We start from the raw sequence: 12,131 nt of genomic DNA, 5'->3' as shown, positions 1-12,131 counted from the left end.
CGACCAGTGTCTTTTTCTTCCCCTTTTTACTTTGATATTGAATGATTTACTCTCTGATCAGGGGAATCCAATTGGAATGTGTCGGCATAAATAAAAGTGAAATATATCAAGCATATTGGAAGAAGGAAGGCCTCGGAGTTAGAGTTTTCCTCGGAGTCAATGCAAAATAATTCACTGAAGTATTAAAATAATTCAACCTTTTACTTGAAAAACAAAATCAGCATCTTTCACGTTGGCCGTTTCTCAAATCCCGGCTTTCTTCCCGTCTCTGGCTTGCACTTGAGGCAATACACAGGTTGGAAATGGAGCTGGAGCCGCAGACAGAAACGAAGTCGGAGTTTGAAAAAAAATTGAGTTTGCATCTGACAGTCTGGGTACCAGACTAGAGCTAATGTGTGCTTGAATGTATCCCAATAGCATTATGTCCATGTAAACATGTATACGTGCAATCAAAAGAACACTATACGTATGTCATGAGCGTTGGAACTTACGTGTTGGGCAACCCATGTCTTATTCTCGGTGGGCGATAGTCTGGTTAATTCCTTGACATTTTTTTCTTCATCATGTAGAAATGAAAAAATACAAAGGTTTATGGGGAATCTAAACTGAACCGAAACTGACTGATTCCTGTTGAGGATTGAAGATTGTTTCTTTGTGGTAATTTAATATATTAGAAATATATTTGGTTGCACATATTGTGAAAGTTATAATGTAAGACATTCGTAGACATTGGGTTGTATGTTTTAAATGAATTTCTGACAATTCAAAGCATGTGACAGTCCATTTCCTATTGTCCATTTTTCCTTGCCTCCTTTGTTTGTGCTACATGCTCGCTATTCCATAAGATAATTACATTCCCTACGCGCGTGAACACGAACGACGGATACTGAGCTCAATATTAAATGGGCGCTGGATGCAGGCCTTTGGGGAAACGCTTTACCCTTGGCCTGGAAAGAAATCTTGAAAGGATCTGCCGGGCATTCCAATTAATTTGTCTGAATTGAAGACTTGCAATCGGTGGAGATCAAGGCATGATTATGTTTATGCTTTTACGCTTATGTTTTATAGCTTTTATCGACAATACTGCCCCTTCAGTGGTGTTTCGTGCAATACCTAAATGACCTTGCAAGGGTTTTTTTTCCTCTGTGGATGGGGGAAGTTATATTTGATTAAGGGCCGGTGGAAATGGTTTCTAGTACCGATTAATGATTTTTTTTTGGTTTGTTGGGAGAGTCATTTCTGCCCGTTTGGGCACGGTGACGGAAAGCCTCCCGAACAACATGACATTTAAGGCGGTTTTTAACGACTGGTTAATCAAGTTACGGAGTCTTGATTTACGCAGAGTGATTCTAGGCACGCGGTAGTTCTACTCATGGCTAGCTTACATGTCGAGATTCCTACTGCAAGTTTTCATGTGCCAAATCGACTTCCTGTGGCTGTACACGAGGCAAACATTCATAATGTCTAGACGGAATGCTTCACAAAATCGTTTTACTTAAAAGGATTAACAATGTAAATTGGAAGTCCTTATTCACAGGCAAATGCCGTTCACAAAGATAGCACTCAGTGACACCAAAAGCCAATGTCATCTGTACTGAGGCTGGTTCATATTTAATGTCACGAAATATTCGCTGCGTAAACTTTCATAAATTCACTAACGTCACAAATTCGCGTCCGCGTTCGCTTTCGCGCTTAGAATGAACCATCCTTAACGTCATGCCGACTTGCAACTACCTAAGCATCTTTCTCATGTTATTCTGCCTACAGTGGAAGGCAAACACCAGCGCTTTTAAACCATCCATATTTCAAAATGTGTAGTACTTGGAAGGGTAGCATAGAGATAGCCGAAAGTTCACATCACGTGACCACAACACAAATATCGTGGTCGGATGTGATATCATATGGTCATATATTATACTACCGATTGGAGAAAAGACACTTTGATTGAATTCCTTGGAGAAGCCGCTGATGTTATCACTGTATCTGATAGGGCGTATGAATGTTATTTGCTTTAATGCAAACAACTTGATCATGGTTGACTCCGACTGCTAAGTGAGATATCAGCAGAAACACCAACACTCGTTTTAGAAATACCGTTACCATATTCATCTTTTTACCAAAATGTTCTGCTCGATCATAGTTTCATAAAACACTGTTTTGCTTAACTATATTGTTTACATTGCCACCTTCGGGCACCGTTACGATGGTTTGGTTCTGTATCAATGAAAATCGATTTACTTGAAATGTTTGGGGTGATTTGAGATGTTTGTTAAAAAAAAAAAAACACCAACGTTTTTGTGCGAATTCCATTTATAAGGAAAAGAAAGGATTGCCACAAATGGTAGCAGACAAACACATGCCCTGTATATAATGTATGCAGGATTTGATTAAAACGTTAATGTATGAGATATGAGACCGTGTATAGGTCATATACATGTAATATAAAGGTTTAGTTTACTTTACTATAAGTCATGTAAGTAGTTGAGTTCCTAAAGCAGCTGTGTATACTACATGTACAGACATAAACGTCATCTGAATGGAATCTATGAAATACGCCCTCTCGGGACCGGATTGTCACTAAACGGCTTTTAATAATTCAACACGCGCTCTCCTATCGATTGAACACACGTTCGAAGTGGTCTTGACCATTATCAATATTTACTCATTTCGGATCAATACTTTTGGGAACTCAAATCATTAATAAATCAAAAAGCAAGGTCACTTATTCGATCTATGGCCAAACCGGCAGATGAAATTTGAGGTTTTAACCTTTTAATAATTTAATATCACTGACGTCTTTATGTGATCTGATAGAAAACCAAATTATGGATCGTTTTACGAACACCGTTTCAGACTTGTAATACCGTATGTTACATTCAACAGATCCTTCTGTTTATATTTCTAACTATATTACTACAGTATTACCTTTAAAACTAACTAGTTTATAAAGAGTTCGCGTTTTTGTTCTAGTTTTGCTTCAGTTAAAATTGATTTCGAAGTTGTTGCTAATTGTTGCGTTATTTTCTTTCCTTTTTCCTTCCAGGATATTTTGGAAAATGACTCCATCGAGTTGGATGACATGTTCAAGTATTCCCTATTGTATGACATAGTCAAGGTGAGGAAACAACAACTTGTGTTGAATGGACTCTGTACTTTAAATCCTGCCCTTAACCTTTGAATATTTCTTGTTAATCCCTTCTTGCCGAAATGACCAAATGTTTCGAAATTCTGTCTTAAGAAGAGCAAGCACTCAAGGGTTCGAAAAAAATCTAGCTGCTTCCAAAACGGACAACAACTTGATTAAAATTTACTCGCGCCTCCAGGTCATTTCGACTCTTGTAATTTTTTTACGACACAAAAATAGAACAAGTAAATTTAAGGCCGGCAGCAAAAGGAAACTTGAGAAATATGAATAATTCATTGTATGGCCGATTTGATCACCTAACTAAGCATTGGAGTGGCTCTAGGCATCAGTAGGGTACTTTGAATGTCTCCAGCGAGACAAGCTGTTAGGGTGGAGGTGTTACCAGAGTACGGAAGTTAACAGATCGAGTATTTAATCAAGTCACTGTACATAACGCGGCTTTCTCAGGTGCAGCGGTTTCCATTCCGCTCTGTTTATTGCCGTTGAGGGCGCCATTAAGTAAAACTAATAATCGCCGGAGGAGATTCCCATGCTGTATTAGCGTGTGCTGATTACTGCATCCAGTGCATTGCTTCGAATCATGTAGTTAATGCAGCCACGAAGATTATATTTTCATATGAGAAGAATTACAGTTTCCCGAATCGTTTTCGAAACATGTGTTTTTACTTTTCTCCCCAATTGGTTTTTGTCAATCAGGTAGACTTATTGTGCTATTATCCTTTGTGCACCCCCTCTTGTAAAATCACTACGTCACGTACTCCTGGAGTACGTGACGTAGTGATCCTGACGAACTGGAGATTTAACTATTTAATTTCCTTGAAAAAAATTGAGCCGTTGGAGGGGTTTGCAGAGACATGCCAATCCCAGTTCTGTAATTGTTACTTAGCCTTTTTTTAGCTGCGGGATAGCAGCTCAACAAATCATCCTGTGTCTCTCTGTTTGTCCGTTAGTTAGTTAGGGTTATTTTTACTGAGAACACTACTACTTACATGGCACAATCACGTGACTCATGCATGAACACGAATTCGTTGGCCCGCAGCTTCCGAGCTTTTTTTAGGGGGGGGGGGGTCATCCGCGGGTGAATAGCTGAATGCCTAGGGTAATTTTTCCTCTGCAACCAGTTATCGTCATAAACCATGATGCGCTTGCCTGAATCATTATCATGTGATTGAAATCTGTGTCACGTGAATTGGGATGACTTTATAGGGTTTAGATTTTGAGCGGAGATCGAAGCAATATCGTGGCCTAGTGGGTTGGGCTTTATTTTGATCATACTGGATGCTGTGGGTACGAGAAATTAGAAACCTAATTTCTGTTTTCTATTTAATCGTGTTTTAATTATAATTCAAGCCCTATTTTCGTCAGTGAAATAAACTTCACCTTTAGTTTCCGATGTATGGCTCTGGGGGCTTTCTTTAAAGGAAGTATAAGTCCGAGACCACATTCCACCAACAACTGACGCATTCGCATTCAGGTCAATGACTTTTATTGGTTGCAGGAAAAAAAACATAATTGCTACTGGGGTACAAATCGAGCCACGTTGGTCGGGCACTTTTGAGTACCCGGCCCATGACTTGATAAAAAAAAGTGTTGGATGCGCATGAAGTCGTGTTTTTCTTTCATATTAATCTTGAGTGCATGGGTAAACCTGTCACATCGCCTCGGCATGCATAGCTCAGGTGAGCCTCAACTTATGCATTTCATCAACACGGGCGATGATTTCTCTGGTCGGGCCTTTTTTTCGACCACTGAAACATTTCGGCTCGGGTCGGTAGTCTTTACTGATCCACATGATACAAGGTGCATGTACTTTTGCAGGTACATGTACTTCCAAAACGCGTTTATTTAGAATTCTTTGGAAGTACACTGTACAATTTTTGTGAAATAGTGAAGTTGATCGTCTTCGTCAGTTGTTATGCATGCGAACCAAATCTTGTTTGTTCGTGTGCCACATATCTATATTCCACTCAAGGAACAATAAACTGAATTTTGCACTAAGTCTTTTTGGGAGGAGAAGTTCATGCCTGTGCATTCCATACATGTATACATGTATACATAATTTGTATATAATATGGCGCATTTTTCCTTCTTATTAATGTGTACTGTATTCCATTATTGTACCTGCTGCCAACATTACATCCAAGGGCCCAAACCTAGGTGTAGAGTGGACCCCCCAAAAAACACAGAAATAAGCGATCTCAGCAAAACAGTTTAGTGCAACAGTTTAAAATCAAAACCCTTTAGTACTGAAACACTGATGGACTGAGGCTTCTGTTTAATGTGAATCACTGATTGCTTAAGATTGTGAAAATGCCATTTTTATGTTTATGGTGAAACATTGAAGGTCAATCGCATACCCAAGTTAATTTAAAGAATCCAGTCCAAGAGAATTCCATCTCGCATACCTTTAAGCTTTAAACGTAAAACTACTTTTAGTAAACCTTCAGCAAGGAGTTAAGTACTTGCATGCATTTTCACTGTCTTGTTTTATTTGGATGTGGTCGGGTCACAAATTTACGAGACATTTCTCTTCGCCCTGGGAAAGCACATGCCTCTTTCGATTTCAGTGTAAAAACGTCAACACTCCAGTAAATTCTGTAGGTTGGTGGAAGAAATGTCTTATTGCCTAAAATATGTGTGATATATCGCACAATGTCCGCTGTTAGGACAGATCCGATCCTAGAGAAATATTTCAGATGATTAAGTGTAAGAGTGTTTGTTAAAGAAATGAACACACGGTGTAAATTGTGAGTGATGTTGGAATAAAGGCCAAATTAATCGCAGCCATGAATAAGCCAAATAATTGTCAATAACAGTCATTTCTTGTTCAAACTTCCTGCTTTTGCCCCTATGTAGTATTCATTTGTCTTACCTTCCCCGCATTATTGTTCCCGTTCTGTAGTAAGTCATAATTAATTTGGGGAACTGAAGATTATATACATTTTTATGCCATTCCAGGGCGCACATCTCCCGTGAAGGCACCAATTGCACCTAACGAAGGTTTCACCGAAATATTTTGGGTTTTTTTCTTTTAGGGCATGTATTATCTCCACAACAGCGTGATACAAACACATGGGAACCTCAAGTCCTCGAATTGTGTGGTCGACAATCGCTTTGTGGTCAAGATCACCGATTTTGGGCTGCACTCCTTCCGTGAACCGGACCACCCGTTTGAGCCTGACGAGGACGATTCTTTCCAGTATTATCAGAGTGAGTACAAAAATCAAACATTCTTGTTGTAAATAATGAAAAGTATCGAATCTTGTCAGTCTAAAACAGACACCGCCCATGATGTGTATCCAATATGTTACAGTCAGGTTGTTTGGGTCGTGTTAGCGACTTGCTCAGCTGATCTGTTGATTTGTAGCAGAAAAGGGATACAAATGTACTTAAGTTTCGAATTTATCCAGGTGTAAGAAGTACCCTGAAGCGCCCTCCAGAGTCGATAATGACTTTTACTTTCTAAGCGTACGACAGTGGTTCACTGTATACGTTCTGAATTATGTATTCCACATCGGATGCACATTCGGGGGTTTATATTACCAGTATCGGTATAACATATCTATCAAGAGCAATTTTCGTTGATATGGATCAGATTAGCTACGGTACCTTTAATATATCAATATATATAGGTCCCAACATGAGTCATTGTAATTTTTTGACGATATAGATCTTGTCAAATCTAACTGTTTGTCCGACTCTGCGCAATTTGGACCCACAGTCACGTACCCCATTTTGCAACATGATGGATAACATGATTATGTCTGACAAGAACCTTGGAAACTGCACCATACCGCCTATTTAGTCCCTAGAGATTTTCTTTATATTAATAAAAGCGAACTGCCTCAGGTTTTTACACGATTCTGCGGTGTCCGTGGGTGGAAAGTTCCAGATATCTTGGGACAAACAACATGAGTTGATTTGGGCCAATTCAATCATCTCTTCTCATGAATAATAGTGTTGTGCACGAGTGTTACTTCACTGCAGATGCTAGGAGGGGGATAAATTTCTTTATAAATAGGTGATCCAGACTTTTTTTGTCAAGGTGCCAAGAAAAAGTAAACACTGGGATAATGCATGTATCTTCACCTCCGTCCCTGCTTATAAATTAACAGCTTATAAAATGTAAGCTTACGCCCGCGAGGGGCTCTGAATACAAACATAACAAGGCTAAATCATAACACAAGGTGGTCAATTTGGGTGTCCTTAATTATTCATATGGGAGTCAGATGTGCCCAGGAGACCTCCCGAGTAACACCCGGGTAACTCCGAATGCGGCATTAATAGGTCATTGGAGAGTTGTTATCCAATATGGCCGTGGTTATTGCAGCTGATGCCAAAGGATACAAGGTGATGCATGGACTTTTGACGCGTTAATGAAAGTCGGTTGGCGCGCTTTTTCCCCCTCAATCCCAGTGGCCTTCTCCGGTGAAAGCTAATACTCTGGAATGCAATTAAAACAGGAATGCTTCACTGTACCGGAGCTCATGAGATGATCAGGTGATGGAATCATCACATGCACACAGCTAGGCCATGAACCTCATTATACGCTGTGGGGCGGTAATTATTGAAAAATTGAAAGAGAAAAAGTTTGTTACTGTTTGATGTTCTAGAAAGCAGTTGGAACTATGTACGTGCGTGTTGAAACATGTTACAAATTTTCTCGAGCAGATACGGCGTACCTGTATTCATTTGTTGCGTCTTAATTTCTCACCATGGCTTCTCAACATGAGAATCTGTATAAGGCCCCTGTTGCGACTTTAATATTTCAATAGCGCCACCATGCGGACTAATGCAGCAAACCGACATAGCAACCGCGGGAATCGGAGGGCATTGGGCTGGTTACGGATGGTGAGCAAGATTATTTCCAGATTAAACCCCGTTTCATGTTTATTGTTAACTGTAAAGCCTGTGATTTTCCCAGTTATTGATCCCTAGTTATTGATTGCACTGTTTGAATCCACATATGTAAAGATTTTAATTGTTTGGGATGGGCGAAAATAGGCCACGCCACACGAGGTGTCGGAAATAGGCTCCTATTCTTCCAGTTTATTACCATGACGATTTTGATGTTGAATAGTTTGCCCTCAATTTATGATTACCCTTATTGTATCTTCCAGAACGATCTCCACCATGATCAGTCTCTCCACCGGCCTAATTTTCCCCACTTGTCTTCCACTGAGGATGATGGGACATTTGAATTTGAAATAAAACAGGATTAATCCCGCCTGCCCAGCCAGTGCTCACAGAACACACAATCTAAGGACTCCCCTTGTGTCCTTATTTTTCCTTTACAAATGGTGACCCTGACGTGATAGGAATCAAGCTTGAGCACAAAAGGGCATACAAATAAAAACCAGTAACAAAATGGACGGCAACGTAGAAAAACGAGTCCTCAGACCTAGAGGAACAGCTCCAAAACCACCCACTGAGGGTCCTTCAGAATCAACGGACAAACTACCCGCAATAGCTGAGTCTACAATACTTCAGTCAGAGCACTCTACATGCAGCTCAATTGCATCAGAGCGAAGCCGCAGTAGTAGCCACTCGTCTGTTCGCATGCGTGCTGTGGAAAAGCAGCAGGAGTATGAAGCCGCCAAGCGACGACTCGAGCTGGAAAGAGCCACGATGGCCCAGAGCAAAGAGTTGGACGAGCGACTACTGGCAGCACAGCGAACAAGAGAGGAGCTGGCACTGCGTGAAAGACAAATGGAGTTGGCCCAGGCACGGCTGGTCGCCGAACATGAAGAAAGCCGCATCCTGAAGGAAAAGGAACAGTTTGCTCGACAGATTGAGCTCGAGAGACAATTACAAACTGCTGAACTCAATTTTAATCTGGCTAGGGTAGAATCCGAATTTGTACAAACTAGCATGAGTGACACACCTTTGTATTCACAATCACATGATTTGCCAAATATTACTAGTGTTGTAAGCCATTCTGTAATTTCACCCTCCACCAGTGTTCCGAGCTTGCCGGTAGCGGAAAACCCGGCGGCGCTCCAGGCCATAAATCCAATAGGCCTACCTGCTGCACACTCATCAGCTGCGAGTCTGGTACAGTTAAGCCCAAAATGCGTGCACCAAGCCGCGAACTACTCGCAACCTGTTGCGAACTTCGCGCAACCAGACGCGAGCTTCGCGCAACCAGTCGAAAGTCTCCCCCCACCAGCCGCGAGCTTCGCGCAACCAGTCGCGAGTCTCGCGCAACAAGCCGCGAGCTACGCGCAACCCGTCGCGAGCTTCGCGCAAATCACGCAACAAGCCGCGAGCTACGCGCAACCCGTCGCGAGCTTCGCGCAAATCACGCAACCAGCCACGAGCTTCGCGCAACCAGGCACAAGTCTCGTGCAACCCGTCGCGAGCTTCGCGCAACCAGTCGCAAGTCTCGTGCAACCCGTTGCGAGCTTCGCGCAACCAGTCGCAAGTCTCGTGCAACCCGTCGCGACCTTCGCTCAATCCGTCACGAGCTTCGCGCAACCAACCGCAAGCTTCGCGCAATTCGCGCAACCGGCCGCGAGTTTCGCGCATCCCGTCGCGAGGCAAACGCACCTTTCCGCGAGCCATGCACGCCCTCTCGCGAGCCCCCTCGCGAAAGCAGGTCACACGCAAACTGCCGCGAGTTCCGCGCTCGCGTGGTCTGAGCCCTCTGCTCAGTGCCGCATGATTCCAGGCAGCTTGGTACCTGATCACAACTTCACTGCCTTTCAGCCAAGTATGGCACCGTACCACGCTGGTATTCCTAATCTTTACCATGAAACTTCTCCCACTTTGGGGACAAACCCCACTCCTACTCAGGTTTCTGCCTCTACTGCTAGGGTTTCTGATTTTCCCGAACCGCCTACTTTCAATTCCTCAAGCCAAATGATGTTAAGCTCCATGCTGGCAGCCTCAGCCGGAGGTATAAACATGGAGGTTCCCAACTTCGGGGGAGGCGACCCAGCAGAGTTTCGTTGTTTTGAGGCAATGATAGATGGCTGCATCAAGCCCTTAGTCCACCTCAGCGAGCTACAAAAATACTTCATCGTCAGGTCGAAGTTAAGTGGTCAACCCAAGAAGGATGTCCTCGGGCTTGAGCATGATGGTAGCCCCTTCACTAAGGCCATGTCCACCCTCAAGAAGCTTTATGGTGATATTGGTGTCCTAATACGTGCCAAGATTGACCAGATTACGTCATGGCCGAGACTGACAGCCAGTGACTCTAAGGGGATGGTAGAGTTTGCAGCAGCGGTGTCAGCGTTGGTCACGCAACTCAAGAGTGCACCGGAAGGCCAGGCGGAACTGAATGCCAACTCTACAGCTTGCATCCTGTACAGTCGCCTGTCACATACCCATCAGACGGCCTTTTTGAAGGCTATGAAGGCCAGAAATGTCAACAACTTTTCTCTGCTTGACATCAACATGTGGCTGCAAGACACGGCGGCCATAGCCAGAAAGAAGGTGCAGCTCAGCGAGAGTATTAAGGTTGAACTCCCCCCAACCAACCGGGACCGCCGCAGAAAAGGTGCAGCTGCCTACCACATGGAACTGGCTGGAAAGACTACCAGCAATCCGCCAAAGGGCGCATCTGCCTATAAGGCTACCCGAAGTGATGGCAAGAAACCCTTCCGGAAGAGTTGTCCCCACTGCCGGGAAGAACACTGGCTCTCTCGATGCGACAAATTCAGCGATCTCACGATGGAACAGCGCATGAAGTGGATTAAGGCTGACAAACGCTGCTGGCAGTGTGCACGCCTGCACAAAAACGGAAAGGAGTGCGACCTACGCAAGCCTTGTCGCCGATGCGACAAGATGCACCTGACCGTTCTCCATGATCTGATGGAGCAACCAGGGTATGGAGTGTACTATTCCTCCTTCGACCCAAACCTGTCTGTCTTTTACGGGGATGGAAACCCTTGGCTACCTGACGTCAGCATGAAGATTTTGCCAGTCATGCTCTATGCCAACGGTCGACAGCTGGAGACGTACTGCTTGTTGGACGATGCTGCCAACTTCTCCTTGATGCTTAGCGAAGCTACCGAGGCACTTGGCCTCAAGGGTGAGAGCACCAAGATGCCAATTGCAACCGCCAGGGAGGAATGTACCCCCTGCAAGGGCGTGATAGTCTCGGTCGATCTTGCACCAATCCACGACCAAGATTCACGCATCACCATTTCCAATGTCTTTTCGTCTTCCATGTTGAGGCTTTCAGAGCACGCTGTTCCTGCACGAGATTTGCAAAGGAGGTGGCCGCATCTGCGGGGTCTTCCACTGCAGGAAGTCAAGGAGGCACGGCCATTATTGCTGATCGGCAGTGATCGCCCAGATCTGATTGTTCCCATTGAGAGTCATTTTGGTCCCGAAGGTGCACCAGTGGCTGTGCGCACCAAACTTGGGTGGGCTGTCCAGGGCCCCATTCTGAAGTCCAGGCGCAAGAATGAAGTAAACTTCTTGTCTGTACTACCACCCATGGAAGCCGACAGAGTTCTCCACGAGAATGTTTGTAAGATGTGGCAGCACGACGCGCAGATGTATCTTGATCGAAAACAAGCCACTCGATCCAAGCAGGACCAGCGAGCGGTTGATCTCCTTGAGGCAAAATCTACCTATGTAAATGTAGATGGAATTGACCGTGTCGCAACCCCCCTCCTGTGGAGACGTGACAACGAGGTACTTACCTGTCCGGCAAGTGCAGTGTCACCTGCTCTGAAACGGAATGAGCAACGTCTCCAGAGAGATCCAGCACTCGCTGTTGAGCACTCCAAGAAAATCCGGGAACTGAAGGAGGCAGGACTCGTCCGCATGCTCACTGCTGAGGAGAAAGAGAGAAACCACGAGCGGCATTGGTATATACCCCACCATGTTGTTCGGCAGAATGGGAAGACAAGACTGGTGTTCAACTGTGCGTTCCCGTACCGGGGAGAGTCTCTAAACGACCACTTGCTTCCTGGGCCTACCCTGGGTTCACCGCTGGTTGGAGTGCTAGTACGATTCAGACAGCATCAAGTAG

General features: G+C 44.1%; 1 protein-coding gene across 1 annotated transcript in view; it reads left to right on the top strand.

Moving 5' to 3' along the window:
- LOC119721030 (atrial natriuretic peptide receptor 1-like) overlaps positions 1-12,131 on the top strand; it is a 92,257-nt gene that overhangs the window by 44,580 nt on the left and 35,546 nt on the right. Inside the window, exons 10-11 of the mRNA XM_038190898.1 lie at positions 3,044-3,115; positions 6,181-6,355. Of these exons, the coding sequence (XP_038046826.1) occupies positions 3,044-3,115; positions 6,181-6,355 (247 nt within the window). The remainder of the gene's footprint in view (positions 1-3,043; positions 3,116-6,180; positions 6,356-12,131) is intronic.

The sequence above is a fragment of the Patiria miniata genome, unplaced genomic scaffold, assembly GCF_015706575.1.
Source record: "Patiria miniata isolate m_02_andy unplaced genomic scaffold, ASM1570657v1 HiC_scaffold_9, whole genome shotgun sequence".
NCBI classification, from domain to species: Eukaryota; Metazoa; Echinodermata; class Asteroidea; order Valvatida; family Asterinidae; genus Patiria; species Patiria miniata.
Note: the sequence above shows the minus strand (reverse complement) of the source record. Positions and strands in the feature narration are given on the sequence as shown.